The 18,510-nt window shown below is 43.5% G+C and overlaps 1 protein-coding gene across 3 annotated transcripts in view; it reads left to right on the plus strand.

Annotated features, from left to right (window-relative positions):
- Window positions 1–5,301: 5,301 nt before the first annotated feature.
- PPP1R9A (protein phosphatase 1 regulatory subunit 9A) overlaps window positions 5,302–18,510 on the plus strand; it is a gene marked incomplete at its 5' end in the record, with an annotated part of 141,115 nt that continues 127,906 nt past the window's right edge. For all 3 annotated transcript variants that reach the window (XM_082480012.1, XM_082480014.1, XM_082480013.1), the window contains one exon: window positions 5,302–6,768. In XM_082480012.1, the coding sequence (XP_082336138.1) occupies window positions 5,302–6,768 (1,467 nt within the window). The remainder of the gene's footprint in view (window positions 6,769–18,510) is intronic.

Consider the following 18,510-nt stretch of genomic DNA (forward strand, 5'->3'; position numbering starts at 1 on the left):
ATGTGGAAAAAGTTGCATTGCTGCTGTGCAAATGAATCGCGCTCTCAAACCTGAGTGGCTTAGAAGCACAGAAGTGACTTAAAACAACCGATCAGTGATGTTTGTAACTAAATATAATTCACACATCTAGAATAAACAGAAAACCAATTCTTTTCAGTGTTGGAGGACTGCATCAAAACTGGTTTTAAAAGATAACTGAGTATAATTTAAAGTGATGCTGTCAGGTTAAACAACTTGGGTCTCTCTCCCGGTCATGTGTGCGAATTTAGAATAATTTGAATGGAGTTGCTACTCCGGTGCAAGTAAAATGACAGTCATGCTCTATCATATGTAAATATTAAGCTGAACAGATTTTAAATTCCCATTGGTTGGGAAACAGAGTAATTCCCTAACTTCAGTGAAGTTACTCTGAATTTATACTAACATAATAAAGAGGCCCTCTGTCTCTTATCTTCCCTAAAGTATGCTGTGCAGCATTTTAATATTGCTCAGGAATTAACAGAAATGTCAATCATGCTTTAGCAGAGCCTAAAAATACTTTCTAGTCAAATGGATTGTCACGGAAATACTGAAAATGTAAAAGGACACACAATTCTGATTTTTATAGTTGGCTGCATGGCCATGCTCATATCTGAAGAGTCTGTCTTGAAGAGTGATATACCAATTGGAACAAAATACAATTTATTATCCTACAGACTATAATAATATCCTTTAATATAGTCACTGTATAAATAAGGACGTAGATTGAATTTTTTCTTGTGATTAGTAAGTTTGACTATTTTAGATGTCAGTGACCAAAGTTGAACCCCTAAATAAGGTCTCTGAGTTGCCAAAATTGCCAGTAGTTTCTACAAATCTTGGCTGTTCTGAACCTGAGGTGGTATTGAAGGAACATGGAATTACTAAAAATAATTGATATTGTCTGCTTGAAGGTCTATGCTGCCTACTTAAACACATTTAAGGAGAACATAAATGTAATATATTATCTTTCTCACTGTGGAAAACTTGAGATTTCTTGTGTACTGGTTTCTACCAGCATTAGTGAGTCATCTTGTTTCCTTACTTTCTACTAAAACGTAATATAGTTTGTACTATTCTGCCATGAAATAATACAAATGTTTGCTTGGGTACATTGTTTCAAATATATAGAGATATATATAATGGGTCAGAAGTGGCCATTTTGTTTGCAAAACTTCTGTTAGAAAAAGGATTTAATAATATTTATGACTCTGGTTATGTAAATATGGTAGTGGATACCTTCCGCATTATCTTTACGTAATTAGATGTGAATTAGTCTCTTTAAAATGGCTTCAATTGTTTCACAGATTGTTTAATATTTGCTTGTGCCCCTTTTTTTGCTCGTGTATGTGAATTATAAAACTCTTCCAGATACACATCTGGTACATGCTAAGCTCTAACACCACTCTGCATGCTTAGCCGAAATTCACAAAGGAAATAAAATGTTTAAATTTCTGCTTTATAGCTCCGTTCTTCAATGGCACTTGAAGTTCTGTTAACGTATTTTTATCTTCAAAAGTCAAGCAGCTCTCTAAGTGTTCTTACAGCTTCATGTCTACAAAATCATACCAATAGAAAGGCACTGCCAGAAGTTGGGCCTCAGATCTGGTGCATTCTCTGATGTTTAGAATTTAATAGGGAATGTCCTGGTCAGTTGCAGTATTTTTAGTCCCGGTGCAGGAAATCACCTGTAGGGCTCCTTACCGCAAGCAGCTGTGAAACAGTTGTTCCCTCATTCTTCTGCTCTGGGAAACGTGCTCAGACGGGGAGCTTTCTCTAACTGCTTTTGAAGCTCAGGTGCTGCCTACGTCCTCGCTCATTACAGACCTCAGTGGATCTCCTTTTCTCCCCACTGGGCTACCCTGCGTTGGCATGGCAGTGCCCGGTGGCCCCGAGAGCATCCTGAACCCCCCTGTCCTTGGGCAGCGATGGCCCGAGGGAGGCCACGCAAAGCACCAGGACCGGCTTATTGCCAGCAGTGGGAAAACCGCTACGGAAACGCCCTCATTTCTGTTCCTGGCCTCTCGTGTATATATTTATCATAATGCTGGTTTTCAGTCTGTTTGATGAGATTTGTTGTTTGCCTGTCAATATTAATGTGCTGGTTATTTAGACTTTATTGAGGCGTTTTGAGCTGCATACCCTTGACACAAATTAGATTAAGTAGTGACACCTGTGAACAGCTAGAACAGCATATAGTGCCCATGCTTCAGTCTCATTAAAACCGATGAATTAAGTTTGTGAACCTATATACCTAATGTCTTTATTTGCAGTCACTCCTGCCTTGATTCTGTACATGTAATAATTAGTTTTCAGAATTTGCAACGTACATCCCCAGGCCATTTTCTGGATATTTACGCAATTAGTTTAATGAACTTTGCTGAGGAGTTGCTATGTGATTAACTGTCATTACCTTCTCAGAGTGCCAGTTTTACAAATTACCGAGAGATTTCATGTTCCGCAATTAAGTTTTTCTTATTCGCTGCAATAAAGCCAAAATATTTTTTGTTGAGGTTTTCTGGGTTGGGTTGTTGGTTTTTTTGTGGCTTTGGGTTTTTTTTTGTTTTTTTTTGTTTTTTTTTGTGGTGAACTCACCCAGCCAACAAACACCCAAGGCACGCTGGTTGTGGTTGTACTCCTGAGGATAATCCACTCTCATCCTCCCTCCCTGCCAGCAGTTGCCGGAATGGGTGACGGTCACCGACTCGTTTAGCGGTTTGCCCGGGTTCGGTACCGGCACATCGCTCCTTCACGTAGGCTGGCTGAAACGGCTTAATATCGAGGGGGAACGGGAACGGGGACGGGTAAGGGGGGTGGGGTGGAATACGCTGGGTCTCGGTATGCAGCGAGTTCTCAGCGCGCCCGGTGCTATCCGCGCCCCACAGGTTTTCCCTCAGCCGCCGTTTAGCCGCTGCGGGCCGCCGGCGGGACCCGGGCCCGCCTCCCTCCCCAGGAACGGGCGGGCGCCCAACCGGTCCGGTCCTCGGGGGTCGGGCTGGAAACGAGTATTCCCGGGGGGGAGGAAGGGGCCGACCCACGGCCGGGGGGAGCCGGCGCGGCTCGGCGCTGGTACCGCGGTGGAGCGGCGCGGACGAGCCCGCCGCCCGGGCCCGGCCTCCGCCGCTCGGCGGTAACCGCCCGCGGCCGGACTACAGCGGGAGTGCGGCTCGCCGCCTTCCCCCCCCCTCCCCCCCCGCTCCCGCCGGCGGAGCGAACCACTGCGGCTCGCCGAGGAGGTGAGGCACCTGTCACCCGGCGGCGGCGGGCGGCCCCTCGGCCCCTCGGCGGGCAGCGGTGGCGGCGGCTCGGGGCGCGTCCCGCGGCGGAGGCGCGGTGGCCGCAGCGTGGCGGAGGGGCGGGCGCGCGGGGCGGGAGCGCGGCTGCGGAGGGGCGCGGCGGCTCTCCTCCCCCGCGCTGCCGCCGCGGGTGTGCGCGCGGAGCTGTGTCGGTGCCCCGGCCGCCGCCGTTGCCGTTGCCTGCAATGGCGTTGAGGCGCCGCGGCGATTGCTGCCTCCTGTCAGGCGGGCGGCGGCGGCAGCAGCAGCAGCGGCCGTTCTCCAGAGAGGCGCCCAGCCGCCGCGGGCCCGAGGAGGAGCGGGGGCAGCGCTGAGGCGGGAGGCTGGGGGAGCCCGCCGCGGCTCTCGGCTGGGTAAGGCGGCGTGCGCGCTCGGCGGGAGAGGCGCCGGGCTCGGCGGGGGAGCAAGCCCTGTCACCGGGCTTTTGTTTCACGGGGCTCGGCCGCGCGGGGGCGGCTGCCCGGGCTCTGCCCCGCCGCAAGGTGCTGCCGCCCGGGGCCCCGCGTCTCTCTCGCACCCGCCCGCCCGCCCGCCGGCACGGCGCGGCCGCCCGAGGAGGAGCCGCCGCAGGGGCTCCGGCGCTGTCCTCTCGGGTTAAGTTTATTGCTTTCAGCGAGACCGGGAGGAGCGGCGGCTTTCGCCGGGAGCCGCTGCCGTGTGGCCTTTGCAGTCGCCCGTGGTGATCGGCGTCCGTGTCCGTCCGTCCAACCCCGGCTCGGGCCAGCGGCGGCGGGACCGGATCGCGGAGGTGCGCGGTGGCGGGCGCGCCTCTCCTGCCGCGGCGGCGGGGTTGCCGGTTCCCTGCGTCGGTGCGAGCGCCGGGTGTTGCAGCGCCCCAAAATGAGGCGTCCCCGTCACGGCGGGAGCGGCGGCGGCGCGGCAGGGCGCGGGCTGGCGGAGCGAGGGCCGGCGAGGAGGAGGAGGAAGAGGAAGGGACGGGAAGGGAACGGAAAGGAGAGGGGGGTTTGGCTGTCGGTGAGCCCTGTGCTGCCCTTCGCGGGAGGGCGGGGGACCGGGGGCGGCCGCCGAGGCCCCGGAGCTTTGGCGCGGCGGCCCCTGCGAGCCCCCCGGGCCGGGGGGCGGGAGCGGGACGAGTCCCCGCGTCCGTTTCTGCGGCTCCTCCGTGGGCGCCTCCAGGTGCTAAAACCGCTGGATGTGACGAGGGGCAACTCTCTCTAACGGGGTTTCACTTTCTTTACCGTGCAGCTGAGGATGTTAACTTTGGGTGCAGTTGTTCGTATTCCTTCGAGCTGCTGTTTAATTTTGCCTTTCTAAGTGTTTGATGGTATTCCTACCCTTATGTTTCTCTGTGAGAGTAAGGGTTGCCTTGCAGTGCCTCAGGGAAGCAGAACCATCACGTTTGCATGAATTACTTTATAGTTAGGTGTAAGTAACTCAGAGGTTTGATTTGGGGATTTTTTTTTAGTATATTTTTTAGAAAAGTCCTGTAGCACAGAAGTAGTGTTATTTTTCTTGTCATACTGCCTTTGCATGCATGTTTGTGGCATGATACGTTGTGAACAGTAAGATGCGATAATCCATTCTTTCACTATAGAATCGTGTTACAGATTGCAAATTATGTGACAATTGATTTGAAAAAAGTTTGTAATGACAAGTTTTCACGTGTCTGTGCAGTGTTAGGTTGTATTTTTTTTACTATTTTTTTGTAAACACATCAAATAATGGTAAATTGAAATTGTGGCTTGGATTTAAAGACATACAAGTACCTGACATGATTCAGAAAGCCTTCCTTTCTATTGCAGGTTAAATCAGCCGTTGTTCTTGACAGTCCTCAGTTGTGCTGCTTTGTCAGAATTGACCGCGTGTTTTTAGATACTTGCCTCCAGATCTTCTGCCAAACATGGCCCTGCTGAAGGGCAGTGCCGCCTGAGAAAAACACTCTTCAAGCAGAATCTCAGCTGTAACAGACTCCTGAGAGCAGTACCACAGAAACTATGTAAGCTGGTTTTGCGCTCCTGGAGTAAACATGATGAAAACGGAGTCTTCAGGAGAAAGATCAACCCTCCGAAGTGCCTCTCCTCATAGGAATGCTTACAGAACTGAGTTCCAGGCACTGAAAAGCACCTTTGACAAACCGAAATCGGATGGAGATCAAAAAACGAAAGAGGAAGGAGAGGCCTCGCAGAGCAGGGGAAGGAAATATGGCTCAAATGTCAATAGGATTAAGAATTTATTTATGCAGATGGGCATGGAGCCCACTGAAAGTGCTGGAGTTATGCCTAAGACGAGAGGGAAGGGTGGCCCTCCATCACCTCAAAGACGAATTAGGCCCAAAGAATTTGTGGAAAAAGCAGATGGTTCAATTGTAAAATTGGAATCATCCGTCTCAGAAAGGATTAGTAGATTTGATACTATCCATGATGGTCCTTCTTATTCCAAGTTTACTGAAACTCGGAAGATGTTTGAGCGAAACGCTCATGAAACAGGACATTCCAATCGCTATTCTCCAAAGAAAGAGAAAGTCGTTTCCAATGAACTTCCGGATGAATGGTGCAGCTCTAAGTCTCACAGAGGCAGCACTGATTCACTGGACAGTCTTAGCCCAAGGACAGAGACCGTCTCTCCAACTGTGAGTCAGCTCAGTGCAGTTTTTGAAAACACTGACTCACACAACGTAATCGTTGTAGAAAAGTCGGAGAACAACGAAGAGTACTCAGTAACTGGTCACTATCCGCTAAACCTCTCATCTCCTGTCACAAATATCTCCTCCCCAGTTGCAAACCTTGAGGGTTTCAGCCCTTTGAAAGATACCAGCACGTGGTCTCCGCCAGCCAAACAGACTACAGGCTTGGTGTCCACTGAGAACTCTCAGCAGAACAGCACGCCTTCAGCACTGAGACAGAAGACGTCCACAGGCACTTCGGCAGGGTCAAGAACAACTGAAGAAATAAAGAAGAGTACAGAGGCAAGTGCTGATTCTGTTGAGAGCTCTGCAGCGAGTCAACAGGATTTGGTCAACGTGCTTGACAGTGAAAGATCTGTGGACAGCTGTACTAGGAGTAAGTCAAAAACAGAGGCGGAAGTTTTGTCGCAACAAAAGGAGCGGTCAGAGTATGCAGAGGGTATCTTTGATAGACCCGAATCTGCAGAAGTACCAAGAAATGCAGCTTCAGGTGGTGCTTTTGCCACAGATGCTGTTTCAGATGCTACTGAATCCCATTATGATGAGGCGAGTGAAAAAGAAGTGCATGAAGATGTGAATAATTTTCAGAGTTCCCACGTGTACATGCACTCTGACTACAATGTGTATCGGGTACGATCGAGATATAATTCTGACTGGGGAGAGACAGGTACAGAACAGGATGATCAGGATGACAGTGATGAAAATAACTGTTATGAACCTGATATGGAATATTCTGAAATTAATGGATTGCCAGATGAAGATGAAATCCCAGCCAACAGAAAAATACAGTTTAGCCGAGCTCCAATTAAGGTAAAGTTTCTGTGGTCTTTTTCTGTGGTTTGGTTAGTTTTCAAATGCAACTTTATTTGAAGTAGATTTTGACAGCTGATCTCAGCTCTGAAAAGATTGCAGAGGGTCTTTTGATACACATTTTTATTGCAGTCAGCCAGCGAGCATAATCTTAAACAAATTAAGGAAGCTGAGTTCTGATGAGCTTGTGTCATTTCCTAGACTACTTGATGGCTGACTAAGCTAGCAGAAATTGAGAATGACAGCTGGGTTTGTGAAGTTTTGAGAATTTTAACATGCATGTTTTGACTTATGACTGAGCTGTAATCGTGTGGTGAAATGTAGAAGTGGGTATTTGGTGCCCTTTGTGCTGCTTTTTTTTTCATTTGAAACCACAGCTTCTTTAGATCGGGTGGCTTTTCTTCAGCTGTCATCAAATGTTCTTTAAAGTTCCTGTATTTAAACACTGTGTCATGAAATACAATGTGATTCTGTTTTGGTAGTAGAGGACTCTTAATATTCTGCATCTGAATTAGTATCATCTTTTCTAGTAGCATCTTCACTTTTAAAAAACTTTATTAAACATTAATATATGTATATCTAATATATCTCAGTGCTGCAGAAAGGCCAGAGTCAGTTCACTGAAATACCTAATGAAGGGTGCATTTCTTGCAAAGCTTTTTTTTTTGTTTCTTTTTAAAGTACCTTGAAATTACAGCTGAGAGTGGTGTTTCAAGTATTTTCAGTTCTGGAAGGAATAACTAGTCGTGTCTTGTTGTACCAGCTTTTCACTGCTGAGTCTCAAAGTGTAAAAGTATTTTACTTCTGAGTTGCTTTTCATGCACATGGTGTCAAATGGACAATTCAAATGGCTCTTGAAACAGCATATATGGTGGAGTACTTGAAATCTAAACATTTTAAAATTAACAACCTGTAATTGACTGTATTTTAATTGTGTGAGTTTAGTACTGAAAATTATTAAATCAACAAATGTAAGTTTCATTATCAAACTTGAAGTTATGTGATTTACAAAATCTGTTTTCACACCACCCGTGCTTTAAGTTAGAATAAGATGTATATTTGTATTAGGACATTTTAATCTGAATGAAGCAACCAGGCTTTCACATCTGCTTATTGGGGGGTGGAGGGAAGGGAGCAGCCTTGTGTTCTTCATGCTTCTAAAAGACCATTTTTTACACTGAAACAAAATATTCTGAGCCAAGATAATGGATTTTTTTGTTTTGTTTTGTTAGTATTTTATTCAGGCTTGCGTCATGAACCAAAAATTCTAACAGTGTTTGTGCTCCCTCTAGGTTATTCCCATAATTAAACTAGCTGGTTTTCTTTAATTTTTTTTTGAGATGAAGTAGAGAAAACTGTTATTCCAAAGAATTATGAAAGTTGTCCTCCCAACTGCCTTCCCCCTCAGGCTCTACTAACAGACAAGATGATGTCCTCATCTCAAATATCTACCAATTATGTGCAGAGGTTTGTTTTATAATATTTGTTATAGTTCCAACAGATAAGGATTCAGAAAGTGATTACACTGATTTTATTCTTGAGATGGTTGGATTTTTTTGCTGTTTCTGTTTTGAAGGAGCTAACAGTGACATTATTATTTCAGTATATTGCTGTCATCTGTGAATCATGCTATCGGGCTATAAGAGTATTCTCTCATTTAGTTATAAAATTTCTCTTTTCTTAAGATTTTCATGCTGTGTTCATTTCAGATTACTATTATCAACTAATAATAACAATCCATCGGGAAAATGCTCTAAAAGTCATTTGTGTAAATAATAAAAGAGTACATTTGTCATGGTTTTCAGTGTAAAGCACTCTTAACAAGCTTATCCAAAGTAGAAGAATCGTTGCTTTAATTATTTTAGCATCTTCGTTGTAGAGAGGAAGAACACAGAATAAAAGCTGCATTGAGAGAGAGCAGCGTAGGAGAGATTGGGAGGTTTGGGAGATGCCCGTGCGATTGGGTTTTGTCCCGGCTGCCTTCAATGCATGCAGTCTCTTAGTCATGTGGGGAAACAGAAGTGAGACCATGTGGAAGCCTTGCACTAAGAGGAAGAAGTGCAGCGAAAGTTGTGGAAAATGAAAAGCTGCTTCTGGAGCCTTCCTCCTTTTTCTCCGCAGCACTCTGTAATTCCCTCGGCAGCGTCAAGCAGCGTAAGCTCAGGCAGGTTGCCAGCAGCATCGGGTCACTGCCCGGCCATGCCGTTGCAGGCAGGGACCCGGGAAGGGCAGCTTGGAGAATCTCCTGGTGGGTCCTCAGAGGCTATCGAGTCTGTTTGCTCCTGCGCTGCCCCTGTGACAGCACTGCCAGTTTGGCACGCTGCTCGGAGGTCGTGAACCAGCTCCAGCAAGTGGTTTCTGCCCAGCACACAGGTACCAATGAGCAGTGCAGAGGGCAAAGGGGACTCGTGTTCTGTCCCTTTGCACAGTGCTAGTGGGCAAATTTACCCGATCACTTGCTTCACCTGCCCCTTACATGGGGATGATGCTTGCTGGTTGAATAGACAGCAACTATTTAAGAATTTGTCTGTTCTAGGTAATATGGTGTGTTAATGGGTGTAACTGGTTTCACTAATATTTTTCTGAACGTCCTCTCATGCACAGCATAACTGAGAGGAAAATAAAAAGCAATGGAGGAATATTTTCTGAACTGTTGAAAACAGATTTGTCTTTATTAAGATGAAGCAATTTGTACTTAACTACTCTGCTAGATAGTGGAGTGAAAAATCCAACCCAAGCTCTAGATGTTTAGTGCTGATTTCACAGTATCCTACCTCCACTCTCCTCCTGCAGGTGAGCTCTGAAATAATTAACGAAATTGGCATTTGAATGTGTAATCTGTGAAATGAGAGGGTAGTTATTGCCATAAAGTTGTTACGTGAAGGTCTCAACAAGTTTGGATAAACATCTTTGAACTATTTTTCCAAGGGATTTTTCAGGTAGGCGTGTAAGAAGTAAATGGGAGGCGCGCTGAGACTGAAGAGCAAAGAGATTTCAGTTACCATTACCACCTAGGGGGATCCTTCCTCTCCCTTTAGGGGAAGTGCTGTGGACTATGAGAAGTAATGACGTATAGGCAGAAGTATGAATAAATAAAATCTTACTCATCAAACTGATAAAGATTGAATTCTGCTCATCTCCCAAGCAGGAAAAAACCCAGTTATTGAGAAAGTCACTATAAAGAGAAGGATTCGAGTCAATGGGTGCAGGCAGTTCTGCTCTGTTACAGTCTGTAATTTCGCTATCACAAATCCTATGCTCCATGGGCCATTTACTCTGCTCTAGCATTATGGGATATGTTTGCTGTTCTTGTCTCTTGTTGAAAGTCCCTTTAGGAATAGGTGGCTGCCCAGGGCCCATTGCAGGCTTGAAGAGTTTCTAGGGGTTTGTAGTGTGGCATCACTGACATGAGCAGTTGTGCACGTCTGTGGGACCTTAAGTCAGCTTGGCACCATTCAATAAAAAATAGTCTAAAAGGGCCCAAGAATTGGTGCTGAGAGCGGGCATGAGTGTGTTGCTAACCAAGGGATGTGCACGTTGATAGAGCAGTTGATATGTTTAGACAGCGATATGGAGGCCTTCATCAGCACTGGCAGGTTCTTGTGTTGAGGTATTGTGTTTCTGCTCAGGGATAGAACTGAAACTCTCCAAGGCAAGTGTAAGAGGTGAAAAAGTTAAGTGAGTGAGACGAGGGGAAGAAAAAATACCCTGGTTTTGCCAGGGATATACTTCTACACAAAAAAAGCAGATATTCTGTGATTTATTGAATTTTGCAGGGTTGGGTTTTATGCTGCTTCCCAAACATTGCGGGCTAATTGGGCAAGGTTTTCCAGTAGTGCAAAATTCATTAGCTCATGGCTTTCCACACTCTAGCAAATGGAGATGCTATGATTGTCCAAATCATAGTCCCTTTTGAGCCATGCTTCCTCAATCCTGGATAGAATTAGGGTGGAATAATAATGTTTACCTCTTGTCCTCTCTCCAAGTCCAGAATGTCTGGTATCTTCATAGCTGATGGCTGCATCTTTCCTATTTCTGGCACCAGGTACGTGTTAAACCATTTAAAGCTGTTAGCAGCAATTGGTATCTCCTGCTGAGCCTCCTTTTGTGCCTTTCTGCTCTGCTGGCTTGGCCCTGCCTGGCTAAGGGTTGGAGAGGGTTGGGTAATATGGGATCAGACTGTATGGCAGACAGCAGCTCAAGCTGTTGCTGGAGTTTTCAGGGTTCTGTAAAGCTTCCTTAGGGTGCAGTGGTAGTGAAGGGACCTATCTTGAGTTTTAGGGTATGTGGAAGAGAGGGTAACAGGAGTGGAAGAGATACAGCAAATGGCTCTTCCATGCTTCAGCTAATTCCATACAAAGGGATTATGATCGCTAGTGCCCGTACCTTGTATGTTCTTCCTCGCTTTTGTTGTGCAGCATGACTGAATCATGTACCCTACAGCATTTCACTTTTCCAGATTGTGTTGTGTTTATATGGTCTTCAGGAATTGGAATCTTTTGCTTCTCTCTCTCTCTCTCTCTCTCTGAGAGTTTGAAGAGGTTTTACAAGAAGTGCTGTGACTGTAGTTTAGTGCAAAATATTAATGACATTTATATTTAGCAGTTGTTTTCAAATTTCTTATGAACTATATGGGGATTTTTTTATTAAAAATCAGTTCAAGGAGCAAGTCTTTCTTTTAGTTATTCCTCATTTCTCTCACTAAAGTGTATTCAGGAATGTAAATAGTGGCGAAGAAAGAATCTGAAACAATCTGAACCTGTAATTACTTTGGAAATTTTTATTCTCTAAAATATTATTCTTTGTCTGGTAAGCATCAAAATAAAGTATGCCGGAAACATTTTCGAGTTTTAGTGTTGAAAAGGAGAGTATTTTTTTGCCTGATTGAATATTTAGTATAGTTTTTACCCATTAAAATATTGAACTATTTTGGATTATAGAAGTCATAAGTGAAGGATACCTATCCACAAGCACTGTACAGTCCCTGGCTCCAAACTTGCTAACACTTCTATTTGTGTTTTACTTAAGTGAGTATGGAGTTGGATTTAGATGACTTCCAGATCTCGCTTCCAACCTCATTGAGCCTATGATTCTATAAACGAAGTAGTCCCAGTGGGTGTTAGGACACTTGTTGAAGGCATACATGGAAGATGGAACTTGCAGAAAGATCCTGAGGGTATATTAGATTTAAAATGTTTACAGAATCTGAGAAATTAATCCACTTCTGAATGGGTTAATTAAGAAACCTTACATGTGTAGGTGATGTGTAGCTTCCTTCTGAAATTACTGTATTCTGCTACATAAAATGACCTTACGCTTTTTTCAGGTATTGTGAAGTATGGGAGATTCTACGACTTCAGTAGTAAAATGTGTTGTACTGCAAGGATTGTGATGCTAAGTTTGATTATTTGTAAAAGTTAACAATGTAAAACCATGCTCTTTCTTCTGGTGGTAGGACATATAGAGCATTTCTGGGACCTGGTCTTTTATTTCAGTTACATTTGTTAGGAAAGGTCGGATTGTGAAAGGCAGAACCTTTTATATATATTTGTCATGGAAAGGAACGAGGAGTAAATATTAAAGATTCAAAGACTGGATGCTCTTAGATAAAGAACAGCAGTGAAGAGATAAAGCATTCCAGAACAAGTTGCTATTTTGGTTATTAAAAGGCAAGTCTGTTGTACATGGTTGTCTCATACGTGAAGTGTATTATTGAGTTGGAATTGTATACTTTCCCTGGATAAGTCTTTCACCCACAGTAATTTCAGAGTTTTCTTGTATTCAGTATGCATGGAATTATTGGAATACAGTAGATAGATAGGATAAAGTTATTTTCCTGCCACGGTATGCTGTGTAGACTTTAACTCTTGTATAGGTCATAATTTCACTATTAATTCTAGGGGCCGGTTATTCCTGGATACAATTTTCACATGCAGTTATTGAACTAAGAAGAAATAATGTTGCTTTAAACTGGATTTTATAAGCATTGAGGACATTCTAGAAGAGCTGTTTGTAGAAACCTAGTTTGTATTGAATAATTGGCATCAGAGGTTTATGCGGTTTAGATTAAAAGGAGTTTCCAAATAAAGGTTTTGAATTTCAAAAACACAGACTGAGAAACTGTAGGGAAATGGTTTGAAATTAGTTGAACCAAAGAGCTAAGGGAGCTGACAGTAGGGTTTGTGGAACCTCTTAGATTCAGAATTAGAAAAAGTGCGTAGGATTTGCATCCCAAGAAAAAGCAGAACACATGAGCAAAATAATTGCAGACCTAATCAGAAGAAAAGCCAGCCAAAGAGAATATCAGAAGCTAGCCAAGAACTTGCAAGGAGTGGCAAAAGTGGCTGTTTAAAAAATGAAGACTGTCATAGAGTTCAGAAGTCTTAAAGTGCGAATAAGATTTTGCCAGAAGTCAAGCTGAGTTTGACCTTGTGAAGGAAAATAATCCAAGTAGTAAAAAGATATTTATCCATAAAAAATGAAACAAGAAAAGAAGTTGGGTGTTACGCGGTGAGTGTGAGGTTACGATTAGAGCTATCACCCCCAGTTTATATTAATATTTTGGCTTCATTTTTGGTGCTGTTGGTCATGTTGAACATGGAATCAGGACTAAGAGTGAAACAAATGTGTACAGGTGGAAACTCTTAAAGTGGAAATTCTTACAGTGAAATGAACACGAAACCTAGAGGTTCCTAGTGCTCAGGTTTGTAGGGGACTGGGTGAAAGAGGTTGTGTTTTAGAAAGTCTTGTAGCAAACATTTCAAAACAAACAGAACGCTGTCAATATAGAGATGGTCTTAAACTGCAGAAGAGCAAATGCAGTAGCTGTTTTTCAGAAAGTAGAGAAGAGGTGGTTCTGGCAGCTTGAAAATTATTAATATCTTTTTTTTTTTTCCCTATAGCAAAGCAATAGAAAAAAACTAAAAAGAATCAAAGGCAGGGAGGCAAATGGAAAAGTGGAATATATGTAAATGGATTTATGAGAGGTAGCATATGTCAGACTAAATTAGTGTCTGCCTTTGATAAGATAGAAGACCTTGTTAAAAATTTCAGTAGTTCTGCCTCGGAAAGTTGGAGCATGCTAATGACACTTGCTTTTGATGGAAAGTGGGGAAGCCTTATCATTGCACAGGATTACAGTAAAATATGGGTGACTGGGAGGACTTGAGTAGTGGGGATGGATTTACGAGCTAAGAAGTTTCACGGTAAACTAGTGACTCATTTGTAGGGCATGACAGCTAAGGAGAAAGCCACTCTGTGACTCGCTTGCACAGAATGACAGCAATAACCCACGGTGCTATGCAGCTGTGAGGAAGGGAAATGGCATTCTAGATACATGAAGCAAAATATTTTGGTAGCAGTAGGGAATTGTGAGTGTCATTTTATAACTTGCTAAGGAGTTTTCATCTGGAACGAGTCTGGTGGATTCTGCTTAAGGCAAGTGAGATTGCAGGAAAAGCTGCAGCAACTTGCTGCTCTTAATCTGTCTTTTTCTTGGTTAATTCTATCATAAAACAGGGGGTTTAAGAAATTTATCTTGCTCAGTGAGGGATGACAAAGCCTGAAAAAAGAGCATAATTGCATCTCTGGTATATTCATAAAGAAAAAGTACCTGAAGGCTAAGGGACAGTGTTCCACTTTTAAGGTGGAATTGAGCATTTTCCAACTAAGAATAAAGAATTATAATAGTAGGCAATGACACAGGCAATTTCCTTCTCTTTTCCTATGTTCCTAATAGACTACTGTATTGTCTAACAGTGTCTATTAATTCTGTTAAGAGGTGGAATTTCCTTCAGCACTGTTGAACTTGCACACCGCAAATAATCTATTAAAAAAAGTACCTGACATTCCTGTAGTTAAATGCTACAAAGCGATAGCTGTTAGTCAGCAGTGTCCATTTTTATGTAGAAAGTATTCTAGTGAGAACAGAAGCTAATTTTACTCACTGGAGTTGATTCAAGAGACCTGTCAGATCACTCAGATATTTCCATATGATAAAGTCAGTGGAAGATGTAAATGCAGAATTTATCTCTGAGACCCGTTTGCCTTGTGATATTACACATGCAGCTGCACTTCTTAGTCTATGCACATCTGTAACTTTTTATGCTCCTCTCTGCAGTTTCCATCTGCCTCAGTATTCAGTGCTTAATCTCAAGGGCATAAGATGCTGGTTCACATTGAAAGGATAGCTTTTAATATTCAGACTATGCTGCATGTAGACCTAGTGCCTTCTATTCGATAAAATAACTGGATTTCAAATTTACTATTAACATTATTTGTTTAAAAACAGTAAGCTATAGAAGCTTTTAAAAGTCATAGTACCAAAATCCTAATTCATCTAGATAATGGCGTTTATAATAATAAAAAAAATATCCCAGCTTCTAATCATCTTTATAAGCTTGCAGGTGTCTTTAAGATGGACTCCAATGTATTTAGATACTGACATATTTAGTTTCTGTAGATATGTAGATTCTGACGTATTTAAATATTTACCTGTTAGCTCTGCTTTCCTAGAAGCCCAAAGATACCTGTTCATTAATGTCAGCTTGGGTGATTGTCCAGTAGATTTTATTGTGCGTGGACTGCTCAAACAGAATACTCATAATATTGTAATACTGTGTTTTTTCACAAGGGCAAACCAGAGAGAACTCATGAATCGAGAGATTTAGAGCCCTCTTGAAAAATCTGGTAATTTAGAAGTGTGGCAAAGTGCACTAATGCAAGCGAGGATGTTTCAGTATAGTATTTGGGAGCAGGAGCCTACCAGACCATGTAGCTCTTCATTCTTCTTTGCTCAGCCTTTTTCCCTGAAGTAGTTGCTCAGTTTTCTCCCCTCTATTAATCTGGTAGATCGACTGAAAACTGCCACCTTGATGTTTCGCACATTTCTTTTATGTTGATATTTAAGATGAGAGGAAGGAAATACCATTAATCAGAGGGGTTTTTTCTTTTTCCCCTTTTCTCTGTATGGCCAGTAAAGCGATTTCCAACCTTAACAGCTGTAGATCCAAAATAACTGCTAAGACTTACTGTGGTTTACTACGAGTGCATGACACAGTCATTATCAGTAAGTCTTGGCTATTAAAAAGGGGAAGTTTATGCTTGACCAACCTCATAACCTTCTACTATGAAATGACTGGCTTGATAGCTGAGGGGAGGGCAATGGATCTTGTCTACATTCACTTCAGTAAGGCTTTTGACATAACATCCTCATAGAGAAGCTGATAAAGTAGAGGTTGGATGAGCAGACAGTGAGGTGCATTGAAAACTGGCTGAAGAGAGAAATGGGCAGACAGGAACCTCATGAGCTTCAGCAGGGAGAAGTGCAAAGCCCTGCACCTGGGGAGGAAAAGCCCCAGGCACCAGTATATGCTGGGAGCCACCCAGCTGGAAAGCAGCTTTGCAGAAGAGGAGTGTTGCCAGGCCAGTTGAAGGAGGTGATCCTTTCTCTCTACTCAATAATAGTGAGACCCCATCTGGACTACTGGCTCCTGTTGTGGACTCCCCAGTCCAAGAGACTGGAGAGGGTCCAGTGAAGGCCCATGAGGATGAAGAAGGGTCTGGAGTATCACGCCTATGAGGAAAGGCTGAGAGAGCAGGGACTGTTTAGCTTAGAGAAGAGAAGGCTCAGGGGGAATCTTATTAATGTATATAAATACCTGAAGGGACGGTGCAAAGAAGACAGAGCCAGGCGCTTTGCAGTGGTGCCCAGTGACAGGACAAGAGGCAATGGGCACAAACGGAAGCACAGGAGTTTCCCCCTGAACATCAGGAAACACTTTTCCCTGTGAGGGTGGCTGAGCAATGGCACAGCTTACCCAGAGAGGTTTTGGAGATACTCAAAAGCTGTCTGGACATGGTCCTGAGCAACCAGTTCTAGGTGGTGCTGCTTGAGCGGGGGGGTTGGACCTCATGGTCTCTGTAAATCCCTTCCAACCTCAACCATCCTGTGGTTCTGTGGCTTCATTTAAATCAGAAAAAAAAATTATTTTCCTGGTAGTGAACTTTGGCAAAGCAGGCAGCTAAATTGCATCCAAGATGAATTCTTTTAATTTTGTTATTTGTAAAATATACTAAGTGATCTCTCACCTTATTTATCAAATTATGAGAAGACGTGGTTTTGCAAGTCCAAAGGTGATGCAGAAGCTCCAGTTCATTTTCCCTGATTGTAATCGTTAACTTGGTTTAAATATATATGAATATTTTAACAAAATCTCATTGAATACAGCTTGAATTGTTACCTGTAATTACAGTGGAGTGGGGTCAAATAAGGATTTCTGGAATGTAGAGGCTTTTTTATGTGTTTTTGTTCCCCTAAAATAAATAGACATTTAGGTAGGGAAGTCCTGGTTGTTTATGAGTTGTCATGAAGCTTTATCCCTTCTTTTTCAATGACTATAATTTAGATTTAGTTGTTAATTACAATCTGAGTATTAAATATTGTACGATAAGGCAGGTGGTGCTTCATTGTAGAACACGGTCATGATACTGAATTTTCCTGCACTTTAAACAATTATGAAGTATCTGTAAGATGTAGCACTTTGCCACTTTGCAAGAAAAGCATAGGGAAGAACTGCAGCTCCGTTGACTTGATGGTACCTTTGCTATTTGGGAATAGTGTGTCACCTTAGTTGGTGGTATAAGTGGGATGACTTTCTTGTGTGTATGTACATATATTACCCCTAACAGACAGTTAAATCTGTTAAATAAAACTGTTGAGGGGTAGCGTTCATTTGCAGCAGAAGCAAAGCCTGCTAGTATCTCCTTGCATGTAGCAGTAGCAAGTCTGTATTGCTGTTGCTATCCTGCGGTTGGGTAATCCCTGTTTGGAGTGGGGATGTGAGCTAAATACTCAAAAGCTCTGGTCAAACTGGCAAATAATTACACACTGTGCTGTACACCTTCAGCGCAATCTCAAAATTATGCACTTTGTAAAATGTAGTGAGCTGCTAACATTGTCTGCATGACCTATGAAATCCTTCCAATAATGATGGAGAGAGTCATTCAGCTGATTTCATAAAGCTCAAGAACTCCCAGAAGAGAGACCAATGTGTATTGCTGAAGACAACCAACAGCAATTTATAAAACACCAGAGAGATTAGTGGGAAGTTTTCTGAGTAGCACTTCAAATAAATGGATTAAACCAGAAAGGCAGCGGGTTGTATAAAGTAAATTGTCCTTCACTTTTTTTTTTGTCTTAAAAGTGGATCTGTTAAAACAGGCCTCCTGTGCCCATATATAACTTTTATTTATTTTATTTTCCCTGTCCAGGGGCTCGCTCGTTGTCTCTAAGCCCTTGAGAACCCCTGTAATTAATCCATGCCATTAAGAACCGCACGTTTCTGAGCTTGGAGAAAGCTGGATTTAGCTTCCAGCAGCACAGCGATGAGAACCACAGGGGTTTGGCCTAGGGGGTATGGTGGGGCAGTGGAGGTCTCCTTCCCCCGCCGGGCGATGGGGTGGGAGCACAGGCTGAGCCGGAGCCTCGTCAGCAGCCAACACCCTGTCCTGGCTGGGTCCTGCCCCAGCTTTTTGCAGAATTTAGGATTCGAAGAAGCCGTAGGGCAGGTTTGTGGCCTTTTTCTAAGAGCTAACTGCTTACCACTGCATCTGTAGTCCCGCAGTATAGGATTAACTGAAATACGCAACTGAACCCTTTCTTCACCGTTTTGCCTCAATTGACTTCCTGACGTTATCTGAGCATTGTTGTCTGCCTTTTTTTAAAATGTAGTTTCTGGTTGT

Source organism: Vanellus vanellus, assembly GCF_965231255.1.
Source record: "Vanellus vanellus genome assembly, chromosome: 2".
In the NCBI taxonomy this organism is placed as follows: Eukaryota; Metazoa; Chordata; class Aves; order Charadriiformes; family Charadriidae; genus Vanellus; species Vanellus vanellus.